Below are 18,176 nucleotides of genomic sequence, written 5' to 3' on the forward strand. Positions count from 1 at the left end.
TACAGCTCTTTCAGAGCTGTCAATCTATTCCATTATTGAAATGTAGTTATCTTACTAAATATCTCATTCTTCTAAATAACCCATATCAAGAAAGGTTTTCTTTTTATTTTAAACACGTCCCATTAAGACAACTAACAGAGATTCAGCACGTTGTTGTTTAAATAGATGGCTGCATGCAAATAATATTTGAACCTAATTCAGCTGTTTGACTCTGGAGAGTAGTAAAACTCTCAGTGCCACCACAGGAACAAACATCACATCAGTTTTCTCTTTTTGTAAGTGGGCACTCCAAGCAAAGAGACAAGGCTACAGGAAAAGATACTTTCAGCAGCAATACAGCCCTGTGTTGAGCAGAAAATACACACAAAACCCACAGAAAGAACATTCTCTCCAAGGAAACCTACCACAGTTATACTTTCACACCCACAGTTATATTTTCACATGGCACTATAAATAGCAGTGAGTGATTCCAGGTAATAAGAAGAATGCTCCGGTGAAATAATAACATTTAAAAAGTGAAGAAAAAAAACATATCTACTTATCTTGCTATGTCCTGTATCTCAATGTGTTCAAAATGCAACTCATTTCAGCTTTATAGAGCAGCAACACATTTGGAAGCCAACAATACGTGACTGAAGTCAGTCAGCAAGAAAAGGAGAACAAAAACAACACTTCAGAAGACTGTCACAAATAAACTGGGACATGCATCCGTTTAAGGGAGGATTTTAGTGAGGACACAGGACTTGCTTTCTGTGCCCATGCCTCCTATTTCTGCAAAAATCATTAACGGTTTTTATTCACACACTGCATAAGGATGTGGTATTTCTAGAATCATCTCATTTACGTATTTCAGCATTTAACACGCATTTGGTCCACCAATCATCTTTACCAGCATTAATTCTTCACATCAAATCCAAAGGTGGCTTATTGTGAATTTAAGATCCTAGGGGATAAGAGTTTTTGATATATATTTAAACACACAAGCACTAGTCCGGTGAGAAATTTAAGGAGCTTCACAAGTTTGAACTACATAAAATAAGAGCTCTTACTTCTAGCCTTAAACAGTTGCTGATAGTAACCACAGTTCATCATCATCTGCAGTAACAGCAGTGAGAACAGCTGCACACACAGCAAAACAAGCCAGATACTTCTAATTATAACACATCTGTGCTACCACTGAAATCATCTTTCCCATTTGGAAACTAGGAAATTCCTACATTTGTATGTCCCATATCCCTGCCTCAGGTAACATACAGGAACTCCAAAAGCCTTTAGCTGAAAATAATTACATATTTCCTACCTTAGATTTGAAAACATGTCCAGAGATACCATTTACATTTCTATCTTGAGATCTCCCTCCATTTAAAGCTGCTTCTTTGGCTTTTTATTTATTTATTTATTTTAAGAGAATCAGCAAATAACCAGAAAAAAATGATTCTCATGGACATTTTAAGGGCTCAACAAATAGGACAGTTAATCATCATCTCACTATTTTTAATTTTTCTTTAGTTGCTCGTGGTATTGAAAAATTACCACTATCATTATTTCCATTGCTACATGTTATTCTTCGGGGGTTTTTTGGTTGGTTTTACTTGTCCACTCCACAGAAAATAAACATCACGTTTTCACAAAACTATTATGTGGTCACAATCACATCAGTGCAGAATCCCAGACAATAGAGTTTCACATTTCACTGTTAAAGCTGGGAACACCAGCACCCATGCTAAAGCTTTGCAATTGATAACCTCATTTCAGGTTTTATTTCATTGCTGACTTACCTGTGCAAATATTCTTCTGAAGAGCTTAAGGAACAGTTGTAACAGTTTATAAGTACCTTTTAAAAAATGTCCAGTAAATTACATTTCCTGTACACTAAATATAAAATAGAAAACAAATGTTGAAACAACATATACTACGCCTCTACCAAGAACATAATAGTTGAAATTCCACTATTTTAGCTACAGCAGCCAGCAAATTACTAGAATCCTGGAATGTATTTATAGATAATCCAATTATCAAATAGTCAATAAGTCATTACACTTTCTTAAAACATAAATAGACTTGCACATGAGGACAGATTACCTCCTTGAACTAGATTAAGAACAAGTCTCAGCTGTTTTGCAAACTCCACATCTTGGCTATCCTTGAGATCATACACTGATTGTATTCTGAACTAAATTAGCCCAGAAATGTCTTGAAACCACAAAGGACTCAAATTCAGAAAACATAATAGTTGTAGTTCATCACAGCTGATGACAATGAGCTCATCTCCCTCACTGTGGCCACCTCCTTTCTCATTTCTTCGCCCTCCTGCGCCCTAAGGGGAGAAAAAAACAACAGGGAAAGCAAGGACTTCTAAGCCACCATCTGAAAGAGCTTCTGTAAGTGCCACAATCTACACAATGTACCTTTCTTCAAATTTTTTGGACAAAGATAATGGAAGAAGGCAAGGAAAATGAGCCCTCCATAGGAAGAGTCCAAATTCAGCCTTGTGTCCATCTGCTAGCAGCAATCCTACTCTTAGAACAAGCTTTGGAGTAGAAACAGAAAGCATTCCTTGTGAGCAAGACATACAAGAAAGATATTATGCTTCTGCAATTGTATTTTCCATTCTAGTTGTGTGGCTATTTATTGAGAGTCATGTTTTGAGCTGCAAATCTAACTAAAGCGAGCTGCAAATCTAACTAAAGCCTTAATCCAACAATCATCCACCAAACCGAGAAAAGCGTGGGCACAATAATTAGTTTATCTTTCTTAAAATTATCAAGACTGACATTACGCATTCATAACTAATCCTCATTGGGATCATTTTTATATGACCATATGTTTTGGTGGAAAGAAAACTGACATCGCTTTCTAAATATTTCTGCCACATAATCATCAAGTGGTAAAACGTTAACTTCAAGCTTTTAGTTGTCCACAAACACTGAATCTATCTTGTTATTATGAACAAATGTGATAGAAAGTAGGTTGTAGAGTACTCATCCTTATGGTGGCCCCGTTAATTAAGGGAAATGTCCACCTTCCAGATGATTTTATGTCTACAGCTCCTTGAGCAAAGGATCAATATACGGTCCTAGAACAGCTTTCTATTCCCTATTCCCTATCCCTGATTTCACTTCCAAAAGATACTGTGGACATCCTTCCTGTTGACGCTAGCCAGAGGTCCATCTTTACTCACTGCAGCCCTGTGAACATTTTGCTACAGGACGAAGGTTAGAGAAAGACCCAAAGTGACTTCGATGACGAATAGCATTGTCATTAGAACCTAGGATCAATTGTGAAGCATCTCTCGATGAAGCAGCACCAGAAAACACAGCCAAGAAGGAAAGGTACCTTCTAACAGCAGTGACTGTTAAAGGAAGTTGTCTTGGGACACTTTTATTTTGCATCATCTACAGTGTGCTGCAGAATTCAGAACCATCCCTAATTTCATTTACATAAATGCTTCTAAGGTAGACTGCTCCTGTATAAATTAGTAGGTTTTTAGTCTTTTGCTGCTCTGTGCATCCTTTTATTCTTATCTAACATCTGGACCTTCATTCTTCTTCCTGGGAAACTTGAATTCAACTCAACGCATGCCACATCAGACACAACTGTCTACTTGGTGCAAAAATAGGACTTAGAATCAACCTGCAGAAATTGCATGATATCTGATGGATGTAAAGAGCCCAGCTTGGCTCTTAAGAGATCGTGCTACATTTACAGAATTAGTAAATAAAAATAACGGTTTTCTCCTTCCCTACATACTAGCCATATATGCTAGAAAAATCATTCAAGTGAGAGAAAACTACCTGGTGAATGGAAAAAAGAAAATGTCACTCCCATTTTTAAAAAGAGTAGAAAGGATGAATGAGGGAAATACCGAACTGTCAGCCTCACCTGTGTGCCAGGGAAGATCATGGAAGAGATCTTCCTAAAAGCTATGCTAAGGAACATAGAAGGCAGGGAGGTGATATGAGACAGCCTTCATGGCTCTCCCAGGGCTCTCTCCAGTTGCCTGACCAACTCAGTGGCCAGCTATGACGGCATAACTCCATCAGTGGACAAAGAAAGAGCAGCGAACGTCATCTACCTAGACTTCAGTAAAGCCTTTGATGTGGCTCCCAACAACACCCTTTTCTCCAAATTAAAGAGATGTGGATTTGATGAGAGTACTTTTCAGTGGACAAGCAAGTGGTTGCAAGACTGTACTCAGAGTGGACAGCGTCTCAGTGTCCTAATACAGATCACTGATGAATGGTGTCCCTCAGAGGTCAGAACTGGGACCAGTGCTCTTCAACGCCCTCATCAATGACATCAATGGTGGTGGGATTGAGTGCATCCTCAGCAAGCTTGTGGATGACACCAAGCTACATGGTGTGGTTGATACACCACACAGACAGGATGTTATCCAGACACCTAGACAGGCTCAAGCAGTGGGTCCTGGTGAACCTCATGAGGTTCAACTAAACCAAGTGTAAGGTCTTGCACCTGGGTCATGGCACCCTCACAATCAGTACAAGCTAGGGGATGGAAGGATTGAACACAGCCCTGTCAAAACAAGTTTGGGGAAACTGGTGGATGGTAAGCTGCACATAAGCCAGCAACGTGGCTTCACAGCCCTGAAAGTCAACTATATCCTGTGTTGTATCAAAAGAAGCGTGGTCAGCAGGTCACAGGAGATGATCCTGCCCCTCTACTCTACACTGGTGAGACCTCACCTGGAGTACTGCATGCAGGTGTGGAGTTGTCAGTATAGGAGAGATGTGGACCTGTTGGAGCACATCCAGAGAAGGAGCACAAAAATGATCCCAGAGATGGAGCATCTCCCTAATAAGGAAGGGCTGAGAGAATTGAGCCTGTTCAGCCTGGAAAGAAAAGGTTCCTGGGAGACCTGATAGCCCAAATCCCTCAATCTTTCTTTGAAGGAGAGGTGCTCCAGCTCTTCCATCATCTTTGTAGCCCTCCTCTGGACCCACTCTGACAGCTCCACATCTTTCTCATGCTGGGGATCCCAGATTTTGGTACTCCAGACGGAGCCTCACAAGGGTAGAGTAGAGGGAGACAATCACCTACCTCACACTGCTGGCCACCCCTCTCCTTTGATGCAGGCCAGCACACAGTTGGCTTTCTGAGTTGCAAGTTCACAGTGCTAGCTCACATCAAGATTTTCATCTTCCATAACCCCTTGTCCTTCTCTGCAGAGCTATTCTCAATTAATAAATAGTTTATAATCAAGTTATGTTAAACCAAAGACAAATTGATTGAACTGCAGCATTCATTACTGAGGTTATTTTAAGATAGTATCTCTACAGAGAGTTAACTTATTCCCCTAATATTTTCCCTCTATCTCAATTCCTGTGACCAGAATTGAAGGAGTTTCCAACAACTCTCTGAATACCTAATTAAATACACCCCCCAGACACATTCATCTTTGAAGAGCTGAGAACAAGAGTAAAAGCATCAACATTAAGTAAGGAAAAAAACATTAAAAATAAAAATTGTTTGAGAGCTAATTTCCACTTCATATTCAGCTTTCCAGCCTTCTCAATTTGACTCACTAAATCAACCTGAGGGAAACCCTGAGCTGACAAGGTTTCCTGTTATAGTTACCCACAGGGTTTGAAAAAAATATATATAGTCTATGCATATACACCTATAGATACATACGCATAAAGAAGGAAAAAAATTTAAAAGCATTTCCACACCTTTTTTTTTCTGGGTGGGATTTTAATTTGCAGTTACACGTTTTCTCAGTTTGTTCACAGCTTCTCTCAAGATGGGACACAGAGCTACTAAGTACACTCTTAAAACTAAAGCCACTTGGAAACTGAGACATCACTATTCAACAAAATGGCAGCAACATCTAGAAGCAAGAAACCCAGGCTTCTGTCATCTTATGCCTGAGGAGACTCAAATTTTCTCTTTTTGAAAGATATCTAACCAATTCAAGAGATTCAGTAACCAGACAAATCTTTCTACCTGATGATATATCACCCTCAATCAGGAAACTGGAATTCTGTAAGTCACAAAGAAAATTTGATTAAAGCCCCAATAGTGAGCAAGAAATCCACAACTTCCAGTTCCAAACATTTTCAGTCACATATGCAGCAGCAGAACACTTTCCCCATATTATTTCTTTCTGTGCTCTAGAAACTTGTCAGTATGGCATTTTTATTCTATACGAGCCTAGCCTTTGCAGGAAGGTGTTAGAAACACTCCTTCACAAGTCACTTAAAACACCGTGGCAATGGACTTTCATCAGGTGGCCAGTTGAATCTCTTCCTGCTAAGGCTAGAATTGAGAGTAGCTTTCATTTCCCTCATAAGCAAGACTTGGTTAAGTCATCACATTTCCCACAGCATGATATACGTTTCTCTTTCAAAGATATATTCAGAAAGGACAAGTTCTTACTGCTAGGTCTCAGAAGAGTCATGCCGAAAGGACACGGACACTGCCACTCAGCTCACCCACAGTAACTGCAGCATACAGCGCTATTCATGGCTCCCCAGCCCTGAACCCAGTAAATGCTTGCAGCTCGCTTCTGTGACCCAGAGTGAGAGCAGCTGATGCCCAGAAAGGTGAGAAGGCAGCAAGCACAGGAAGGACAAAACAGAGCATCCTGGTGCAAGGCCAAACTGACAATTATCTAGTAAATCACAGTGTTGGCACTCCATTCTGGATGAAGAAATGGCCAAGAAAGCAAGATAATCAGTGGGCATTCACTGATTTGCATAATGATAAGTTGCTGGCATAATTTATGTGCCTGAGCAAGTGGTGTCAGGGAACTCCACTCACGGAACTTCACTGTTGAGATGGGCACCACTGCCATCTCCGTCTAGTCGAGCTTAAAACCAGGAAATCATAGAATCAAAGAATGGCCTGGGTTGAAAAGGACCACAATGATCATCGAGTTTCAACCCCCTGCTATGTGCAGGGTTGCCAACCACCAGACCAGGCTGCCCAGAGCCACATCCAGCCTGATCTTGAACGCCTCCAGGGATGGGGCATCCACAACCTCCTTGGGCAACCTGTTCCAGTGTGTCACCACCCTGAGTGAAAATCTAAAGCACTAAGAACAGTATAGCTCCCAAACATGATCCTCTGCTGTAGAATACAAAGGATGAAGAGTTTCTTGCAATCCTAATCAAAAAACCGTTCCCAGCATCTCAGTATTCACTCATTCATATGGAACATATTAAATACACACAGCTCCCACCTCACATCAGCTATTTTGAAACAAGTTCTTAAAACACAGCAGGTTATTCAGTTTCATAATCCATATCAGTTGCCTAGAAGTCGATATAAAAGCTTTTAAGTTCCCTTTAGCTAAGTTCAGCTACAGACAAATCACATGCTTTGTTTCAACAAAAGCATGTGCAGCAGGCAGATGCCTACTGCACTGATAGTTTCCGTTTGTTTAACAATCATGCACCATTATCAACATCGGTCACTTGATTCCTGTTCTCCCCTACTCCTCACATTCTCCATCAATTGCATTTTTTTTAAAAGGCTTCAAGAATTCTCTTCCTGTATCATAGTGTTGTTGGGTTTTTTTGTTTGTTTGTTTTGGTTTTTTAATTTACTTCTATGATTCTGCATAAAGATTTTTCATTACTTTTAAATGAATACTTGATTCCAGGACCCTTCCAAATTGTTAATAATCCTATAAAGCAGAGTTTTCTTATGAGCACAGTTTTAGACCTAAGAAGAGCAATCAGCATTACTGAAAGACTACTTGAATAAAAAAATCACTAAAATTTAGAATGAAGTCACAGAATGAGACGAGTTCACCTTATTCTGCCAAATAGCTCACCCCTAACACCATTCCAATCATATTTGGGAAAGAAATAGCAATAGCTACCCAAACCTGCACATAGTTGATAACGAAACTGATAAGTGAGAGGTTTATTAAGCTAATGGTCACTATCCTAGATCACATAATTACATATTGCACAATCTACTGGAAGATACAACTGGTTCTCTTGCTGCTTTTTTTATTAAAAAAAAAGTGTCCTCAAGCAGCAGAGACCATCTCACCTACTGCTTACTGGTGCCTCCAGCCCTTCAGCATTCCCAGAAGAGAGAATGATTACAGTAAAGTTCACGGTTGCATTGTTAGAATTACTATTTCGTATGGCTAGCCCAAAATAAACCTAAATATTTAAAGGTCTACCCAGGGCAAATAGATTAAACTTCATTTAATTCATTTGTTTCCCTAACTTGCGCCCACACCGCAGAGAACATCTGCTGATCGCAGAGAAAAATGGAGGGAGAAGGGGAACAAAACACACTATCATTGATCAGATAAGTTCCAAGTTATGACCTTGAATATGATATTCAACTGCAAAGGAAAGATAATCCAATAGTTTCATAGTAGTAGCATTGTTTTCTTAGTAAGATCAACATAGAAGAAGATTTTTCCCTAAAAATTTCAAATCCAGCCTCTCAGTCACATCAGAAGTAACCTGAATTACCATATAATGTATGTGTAGTTTTCCAGCTAAAAATACAAGAAGACAAAAAACACCAACAAAACTACTCATACACAGGCTGCCATAATGAGCAGTTCAAACTTGCAGAGGACTTTAAACAAGGCAACAGAGCACATCGTATTCCCACTAGCTATTCTTGTTTAAACACCATCTCAAGACAGCTATTAATCAGAAAATCATGCCTGGGACATAGTTGCTCCCAAATCCCCAGTTATCACTAGAGGAATATGATGCAATGGAAAGCATTAAGTTTTCTACTCCATAAATTAGTTTATATTTGGAAAGTCCTTATTCTATTTCTGAAGCCTAGAAATCTGAAGCACGGTAGAAAGGCAAGCTCTTCATAAATTACAATGAGCTTCCAGCATCAGCATACAGTGTGCAGAACTACAGTGTCCAAAGAAAACGTGCAATCGCAACTGCTCGTGCAGCAATCATTATTTTCAGCAGTTGTGCAAGGATGACTCTCGATCGCTATCTGCTCTAGATATGCAGCAAAGAATACTGGAAACAGCAGCCTACACTAGCCACATGATGTATTATAAAAGCAGGTGGCTATAGTATCCTGTTTTACACAAATTAGTTAGAGTCCTCAGATTCCTGGCACATGGCCAGAGCTCCCAGATGGACAAAGTCTGAAGTTTTCCCCAGAAGAAAAAAGAAAAGGACCAAGACAGCTTTGGAATTGCCTATAACAGACTTAGTATTACACTAAAGCATAATGGGAAAATCCAAAATTAGTTAAAGCAGAAATGAAACCTAAATTAGGACATTAGTAATTAGGGCAAGCTGATACAAAAAAATCCATCATGCAAAATGTTATGAAGAGGCCAGCAAGGCCTCGAGGGGCTGGCGAAGACACTTGAACGGCAGAAAGTTAGCTAACTGTAATTAGTGATTATGAACGAGAACTTTCTTCCAGATTGACCCAATTAAAATAAATAGAAGTTCTTCAAAAAGATAAGCATAAATTTAATTTACACAAGACTGAATTTGACAGAAAAGATTCTAAAGCATTTTACATACAAATAGCAAATAGTTATTTCACATCTAATGAATAAGCTGCAGAGGTTATTTAATCTATGCAATAGATTAAAGTTTCCTGCTTAAGCTTCTGAAAGAACTTCATGACTGTGTAGACAGAAATTACAAGTATTTGAAGTTAATTACTTGTTTAGTAAAAAGAGTCAGAACACTGAGTGGAGTTCAGAATGACCACAGTTTCCCCCATATGAGAAATACAGAGTGAATGAAACCGCAGAGAAAGCTCATCTTTATCTTCCATCAGACTTGAAATCTAAACACACAAACAAACATGATGATTTCCAGAAGGCTGGATCCTCAGAAAGCTGAGCGTACACTTGATTAACCCAAAGTCAGTATGGAACACCATACCAAACTAACATTGCCTTAAAAGAATTAAGCAACTTCCCTGGTTTTCCTCAACCCGCAGCTTTAGTCCAATACAGCCTCTTCATAAAACTGCTTTTTAACCAAATCTGCAAACTTCGGTTCATTCCTCTCATAATCTCTTTCAAAATACAGGAATAATTATCTATTTTTATCTCTCTCCGCATTGTCCAACCTCAGCAGCAACCTTGACACGCCATCCACGTATTTCCCTGATGCTTTTGACTAATTTCATTCTAGTCCTTAATCCGAAAATGCCGTTCCTGAGCCAGTCCATATGGCCACTACTTTACCATGCTATGTGCTCTGCTGGGTCAGACCAACAGGCCATCCAGCCCAGCTTCCCTGACAAACGTGACAGAAATACTACGTAGGGAGAGAAGCGATCACACAGGGAATACCAAACTCTCTCTCCTTTCTTAAAGGCTATCAACTAGAAAAAACCTGTCACCAAACCGACAATCACCATCTAGAGAGGAATACTAAAGCATGCTATGAACACATTTTAAGCAAGCTCACTTGTAAAATGAACTGCTAAAAACTTTTATCAAATATTATTAAGACACAATTTATATGAACACTTGGTTATGCTTTGCCTTCTCGGCTTTATCACGGGCTTGCACAGAACTTACTGACGCCAACACTTACACAAAACAGACTACACATAGTTTACAGGATTTTACAAATGTTTGGAACTTCAGATTGGCCATGAGAGGCTATAAAAATTAGCTAGCAAGAGGAAAAGGTAAAAAAAAAAAAAAAAACCTTCAGTATTTTCCTACAAGGCCTTAATAATTTGACCTCAATATTTTCTCCTACAGGGTGTTTTAAGTTGCAGTCACAGAGTTGACATGATACCACAGCCATGATATACAGTACAAACTAGCTCTCCTTCAGAACTCAGACCATTTTCTTCCCACCTCCACAGCTTCAGCATTTCTACATGAAGACTTTTGTTATCAGCTCACTCTACATTCCATGCATTTCTCAATTAACCACAAAAGTTCCTTAAATACCTACACTTAATAAGCAGGGTGATATTTCCATTTCCACTGACTACTAAGGTATTTCTAGTGTGCGTCCAAACTCCCCAAAAAACACACACAAAAAAGACCTCAGATCAACGTTAATACTCAACATATTTTAGTAAGATGGAGGTTTGTAATCCTTAAGTGAAGGACAAGCAATCCTCATTGCACAATATCCTGGAACTGGGCCTGGTGAAAACCATCTCTGATCCTCATTTACTTACCCAAAACTACTAAAATTATCCTTAACTGTTATTGGATCAACAAATGATCAGATGCCTTCAAAAGCATGAAGATGACTTGGAATCAAGTAGTCTTTCAAACTCGTTCATCAAACTGAGCACAGCCACCCATTATGAAAGGGACAAGTAGTAACTATATGAAATAATTTTACTACTTAAGACCTATTTGGAAGCACTACAGATCCACTCATTTACACCCGCACGCAAAATGAGAAACTACAAACTGTTTATTATCTTTATTGATGACCTGGACAAGGGAACTAAGTGCACTCTCAGTAAGTTTGCAGATGACATCAAGTTAGGAGGTAGTGCTCACCTGCCTGAGGGTGGAAAGACCGTAGAAAAGGATCTGGATAGGCTGGATCGCTGGGCTGAGGCCAGTGGGATGAAGTTCAACAAGACCATGGGCCGGGTCCTGCACTTCAGCCACAACAATGCAAGCAAGGCCACAGACTTGGGGAAGAGTGGCTGGAAGACTGTGCGGAGGAAAGAGATCTGGGGGTGTTAGCTGATACTCAGCTAAACATGAGCCAGCAGTGTGCCCAAGTGGCCAAGAAGGCCAAAGGCTGCGAGGAAGACATTAAGGCTCTGGAACATGTCCAGAGAAGAGGAGCAAAGCTGGCGAGGGTCGGGAGCACAAGACTTACTAGGAGCAGCTGTAGGAAGTAGGATTGTTTAATCTGGAAAAGAGGAGGCTCAGGGGAGATTTTATTGCACTCTGCAATTACATAAAAGGAGGCTGTAGCAAGGTAGGGGTTGGCCTATTCGCCCAGGTAACAGTGATACAGCTAGAGGGAATGGCCTCAAGTTGTTCCAGGACAGATTCAAGTTGGATATCAGGAGAAAAGTCTTCACCAAGAGAGCAGTCAGGCACTGGAGTGGGCTGCCCAGTGAGGTGCTTGAATCACCACCATCCCTGGAGGTGCTCAAGAAATGTTTAGATGTTGTACTAAGAGACATGGTCTACAGGGAAATGTTGGTAGTCAATGGACTGTTGGACTGGATGATCTTGGAAGTCTTTTCTAACCTTGGTGATCCTATGATTGCTAAGAAAGCTGACTGCCCATTTTACTACAATAAAAATAAAGAAGAAACTTCCAGTTTGACCTAGTTAAAATCACAGATTTACCTTATCATCTATACTGTAAAGTGGACAGAAGTGACTGAACTAGGATAACTGTAGCCAGAGGTACACTTTCTGGGAACCTAGGGAAGGCAATACATACTAAGAAACATTCTAGAAACTCTTTGGTTTCTCCCCCATGTCACCAGTGTTGTTTACGTAAAAAATAAACCCAAATACTTTCTAAAACAAGCACCAAGGTAGGCAAAACAATGTACGGTTCTGAAAACATTTGTGACACATTTTTGGCTGCTGTAATGCGTTTAGTTCTACCAGCATTAGCTTGGTATTTTTCTCTAGAAAAAGATGCACGCAGTAAGTCTTGGTGATTAAGATTTAAAAAAAGGAGAATTTATTTCATAAGATCTATTAAATTAGTGTTTCAGAAACATTCATATCAGATTAGAAACCTGCTGTATCAGCAGGTGAAGTAATTAGCTTTCAGTATGAATAATGATAAACAGAGGTTACAGTACAGAGAATACAACAGTGCAGAAATGATAAAAAAGCAGCAGGAGGCACATCAGCAGAAGGAAAATAAGTGGTAGTCCCAACATTTACCTACAGTTTGTTCCAGAAAGCAAGCGATGTGGTGCTAGGGAGTAAAGCTCCCTATATTATATATATATATAGTTATTATATATATTATATATATATATATATATATAAAGTTCCCTATATATATATTATTTTTTAATTTTTTTTTTTAAGGGAAAGTAATTGCTGAGAATTTTTGAAAAAGCTTCAAGTTTATTTTTGTTTGTAGTTTTACTTAAGTCCAGCAGAGGTGAGAGAGGTGAAAAAATTGTCACTTTTTAATCATCTTCAAATGAAAAAAACAATTGTCATTTGTACTTTCTCACTAGGGCAACCTTGGTGAGGTCCTCATAATCCACAAACAGAACTGGAAGCAACAGCACGTGATCCTCATAGAAAAAAGGGACAAAATCTTAAAAGCCTCCTTTAAAACACAAGGAGAGGGGGGGAAATCTATAATCAAATCAAATAGCAGAGTCAATATTATAATTAATAGAACAATTAAAAGCACTAAAGCTTATTTTATAAAAATAGGTTAGAGCAAGGATTAGAACAAGGCACAGTGTCTCTTTAGAGAAGGGCAGAAAGCCTAAAATAACTGATAACTCTGCACATTAGACAACTTGAGACATGAGCAAATTCTAACATGAAGTCCTAAAATTGAATTACACACCAACATCACACAGAAAAGCAATAGCTGTACAGCCACCTGCTTGAAGCACAGTTGAATTTTGCCAGAATATCTATTTCTTTCTGCAAATTCAATAGAGTAGCTAGTCACAGCACACACACACACACCCCACTTATTATGTACAAAGCACTTGCCAGCAAGCCTCTTACCTGCTGCAGTGACCTAAGTTTTACATACAAACAAGAAATTTACAACAATAACTTGGAAACAGCATGACGTTGACATATGATACAAGAGAAGCCTGCTGAGAACAGAGCTGAGCAGAAGCTCCAGCCAGAATTTTAACGTAGAAGTAGTTTAGCCTAAAAATCTTGTATTGCAGAAGATCTTTATTTCCAGCATAGATTGTATGGCCTTCACAGTAGATTCAGAAAATAGATCTCCTTACTTGAAATCCTCAGATCGTAAAAATCTCCTATGACACTAGGTACACAGAACTCATAAAAAAGAAGCTTTGCCAATTGCTGAATTATTTTTACTACTCTTTCTGAAAAAAATTCTTCAATAGCAGCAGTGCCTTCCTATTTTACTACAAAAAACAAATAACTATTTTAAGATTGTAACACATTTCAGTGTAAATCATTTATTTTCCAACTCTTTCACATTCTCCTGTTAAGAGTTTTTGGGGTCTTTTTTATCTTAATATTCTAAAGGGGAGAGGGGGGGAAAAAAACATAAGATAAAAGGTCATGATCAACTAGGCATCTAACTCAAAATGAAAGGGCAGTGTACACGATTATTAAGGAAATATATCCATCATTTAGCCTACTGCCTTTCTAAAAGATTTCCGTGTGAACAAGAACGTATTCCCAAAGCTTATCACAGAATCCTTCCTGAAGCTCAACATCTTCCTCCTCCTTACTTTAATAAGTATTGAAATACACAAAGCCACACCTGAGGTGGGCTAGAAAATGAGCTTCTCCAAGAACAGTGACTGATGCAAAGAGTTGAGTTTGAAAATTTCTAAGAGTAACATGTCCAAAGACAATAAAATGAAACTAGATTTTTAATACACAATAGAAGCAAGCTCACAAAGTATTCTGTCACACTGCTAAACGCAGAAATCCCTATAGCTGCCTCTCAGCTCCAAGATTCAACATGGCTGAACTGAATGAGTTATTAGCTCCAGTAATCAGGACAACAGGAGCTTAAATTTCTTTAATAAGCAGCAAGTCAATTACTGGGCACTTCAAATTCTTGACCTTTTGAGTCTTTCACGTGTAAAGCATGACCATCTCTTAAATTCTTAAGATAATAAGCATCGAGACTGCACCTTGCACTTCTCTTAACTCTATCCAAAACTAAGAAATTGACCATAATCTTCATGTGCTAGAGTAAGCTTGCAGAACATAATTTATACTAACTCAAGTAGCTAAAAAAATAAAAAATAGGTCAGCTAACCCTCCCTTTCAAACAAAATGTTTTACCTGGCAGAGTGGTTTTGCTATGAAGAGCATGCACGTAGTCACACCCTTCGACAAAGATTTGCTCAACCCTCCCTTCAGTTTGGTCTAAAGACATCGTTTTTTTTGTCATCAAAAAAAATCCCCAAGATGCTGTTAAGCGTCCTCCTTGCAAAGAACAAGAAGCAAGCAAGCTGATTTCTGCTAACACTGCTGAGATAGTGCAGTTATGACTCACCAAAATGAAAGAAACTCAATGGGAGAGGATATTTAGGGCTTAACCCCACTATCAGTGACAGAACTGAGCATGATTTTCATACCCACCCACTGAACCTGCTCACACATGAGTAACTTCACTTCAAAAGCTACTGGGAAACAGATTGTTTTAAAAGCCATAGCCAAGAATCACCTTTTCACAGAAGGATCTTCTCTGCACACATACACAGAAGTACACCATTGCCAACAAACACTTCACATGCCTCAGTTTCTGATCAGTGTGATTTTTAAAAGTAAATCACAGTTAATAACTGAGCAGAGGCAGAACTCAGTGCCAGATGGATAAGTATTTTGTACAGAAACACTGACGCTTCAGCTTTTCATGTTCTATACTACACTCACCTTCAAGAAAGCAAAAATATTAAAAGGTAAGAAACTGCAGAAAACAGATACTTTTTGTATCAAAAACTGAGTTTTTTGGCTACTTTTTACTTTTTTAGTATTTAGTTTCAATCAAGCCCCAAAATACTGAGAGATTCTCTCCCTCTAAATCAGGAGCTAAATAATTTTCCTTAGACTCAGGCAAATTGAGGGACATGTTTTTTCTTATAATGCCCCCCCAAAAAAACTTACATTACATTCTCACATAACCCAAGTAATAAAGCAAAATTATTAGATAAAGCTTTGTTTATTACATTATCAAGTTATGTGTTGCTTCATGGATAAGTCTCAACTGACTAATTCTGCTTCGATAGTAAGGAGGAGTAAAAAGGCCTTGACTTCAGCCTCCCACATCTCAGGCAAGTGCTGGAATGCTTGGAGAATCTTCTCAGAGAGATCAGGGATGCTGTGTCACTTTGACAAAGCGATAAGACGGTTTCTCTTCCCAGCTTCTAACTAGGAAAAGATCCAGCAGAATCATAGAATGGCCCAGCTTAAAAAGGACCACAATGACGACGTATTTTCAACCTTTCTGCTATGTGCAGCGTTGCCAACCACTAAACCAGGTTTCCCAAAGCCACATCCAGCCCAGCCTTGAATGCCTCCAGGGATGGGGCATCCACAACCTCCTTGGTTGCTGTTAAGCATCCTTCTGTTCAGTGTCACCACCCTTGGTGTCAAAAACTTCCTTTCAAAACTAAAATCAAAGATTCTCTTCAACTTCTGCTCCAAAACAGAACAGCAAAGGTATCTCAGAATGAGTAAGCTTTTTTACACTTTTGACTGTTTTGCCCAACCTCTTTTGACTGCTGTAAAAAAAATACACTTCCTAAAAGTACAACTCTGCAAAAGTGCATGCTAGATAAAGGAAAAAATTAAATATCCTCATGAAAAATTTCTGCCTACTTGGACAAGTGTCCTAAATCCAACTATTTCCCAGAATTTCCTTCTGAACCTTCCATGCACATATCTAAGCAACGGGTTTTATAAAAAAGAATTGTCTAGTGCACTCTAAGCAACATCACCTTCTCCAGTGTGAATCATCCACCTAACAAGTGCCCTACAGTTTGTTTTTGCCCATACTGCAATTGCTCTGTGCTGTGACTTTCAACCAAACATATTTGTAAGTATGAAATAGTCTAAAAAAAATGAACGTTTATCATAATCGAAGATACCATAAACAGTCAACAGAGCACATGCAGGATTATTTACACATAAACTGCAAAATAATGCTAATCATTTAGCAGTTTAGAAATAACAGAAGACCAAACCGCACTTAGAAACCTGTATGTCTTTTGCACCGACCTTTCTTCTGCCAGACTTTACGCAATTACATGGTCTCACTTCCTGGTTTTGTCAGAAACCACACTTGTTTTAAAGCCAAAGGTGCTCACTTAAAGCAAGGAGGAGGAAAACTGAGAGGTTTTTTGAGAATTCTGATGAGTGAAGCATCCTTGTGAACATGAAAGACAATTTCTTCTAACGTTTCATCTCCTGCATTCTTTAACAACCAGCCAGTTTAACACAAAGCCCAAGGAGCTTAGCAGTACGCATTTTATTCATATTTTTTACAAGATGTGTCCTCAGCTTTTAACCAGATTTATTACTCAGTATTAAAATTGCTTGCACTGTATCAGAGAATAGCACCTAACTACTTAGTTCATTACAAAATGAAGACACTGAGGTCAAGTTTTATTTTCCCCAATAAACAAAGTAAAGCACTTAAACGAGCTGCTTCCTTCCCCACTTCCTAGTAGACAGAACATCCGAGTTCAAAGCCAACGGAAAGCAGAAAGGGGCACGAACACCTCCACAGGAGGAGCTGCTGCAGCTGAAGGCAACACTGTATGTTCCGATGGCAGCTGGAGCAGCTGATCAACATTTAACTTTCTCATTAAGCACACCTGTTGGAGGGCTGAACACCGCAATGCACCTCTCAGCTCCGGTTAAGGCAACGCTTTCTTTGAGGCAAAACAAGGCTACTGCTGTTTGGAGCTATTTCAAATCTAAACGCACATATGATCATCTACTTCATCTTTAACTTTTTTGAGAATCTAGTATGCCAAAAGTGTAAATATGCAGATATAAAGAGACAGAGAAATAAAGACAAAACACATGAGACGTCTTCTACACACAGATGCAGTTCGTTTCACTTGCACCTGAAAAGGCAGCCAACCTACCAGATTAAAAATCGTATCCACGATGTCTCTGATCGACACCTCACCAACCTCCACCAGCCCTGCCAGCACGGCAAACTTCATCCTGATGCCTCGGATGGGAACCCCTGGATTCAGAGGCTGCAGTACGCTTCCGCCTTCGGCGACGTTTCCCTCTTTCCCCGCTCCTCCTCCGCCATCACCTGTTGGCTGCACAACTTGTTTGCCGTCGCTCGCCATGGCCGGTGCCCTCCGTGCGGCGAAGCGGGAGGAAGACGCAGCCCGGGCTGGGGAAGGCTATCCGGCCGCGCTCTCCTCACGGGAGGCGGCTGTCAGCGGCGGTAGCTCAGCCTGAAGGACGAGCGAGACGTCGGTGAGGTCGCCGAGGGCAAAACACTCCCCGCGAACCTCAACCCACCCCCCCCGCCCTCGCGCGGTGTTCCCGTTCCCTC

General features: G+C 39.7%; 1 protein-coding gene across 1 annotated transcript in view; it reads right to left on the reverse strand.

Annotated features, from left to right (window-relative positions):
• Positions 1-18,119, reverse strand: part of LRBA (LPS responsive beige-like anchor protein) — a 368,564-nt gene extending 350,445 nt beyond the window's left edge. Inside the window, 1 exon segment of the mRNA XM_010709547.3 lies at positions 17,749-18,119. Within this exon segment, the coding sequence (XP_010707849.2) occupies positions 17,749-17,964 (216 nt within the window). The 5' untranslated portion in view covers positions 17,965-18,119.
• Positions 18,120-18,176: the final 57 nt, after the last annotated feature.

The sequence above is a fragment of the Meleagris gallopavo genome, chromosome 4, assembly GCF_000146605.3.
Source record: "Meleagris gallopavo isolate NT-WF06-2002-E0010 breed Aviagen turkey brand Nicholas breeding stock chromosome 4, Turkey_5.1, whole genome shotgun sequence".
NCBI classification, from domain to species: domain Eukaryota; kingdom Metazoa; phylum Chordata; class Aves; order Galliformes; family Phasianidae; genus Meleagris; species Meleagris gallopavo.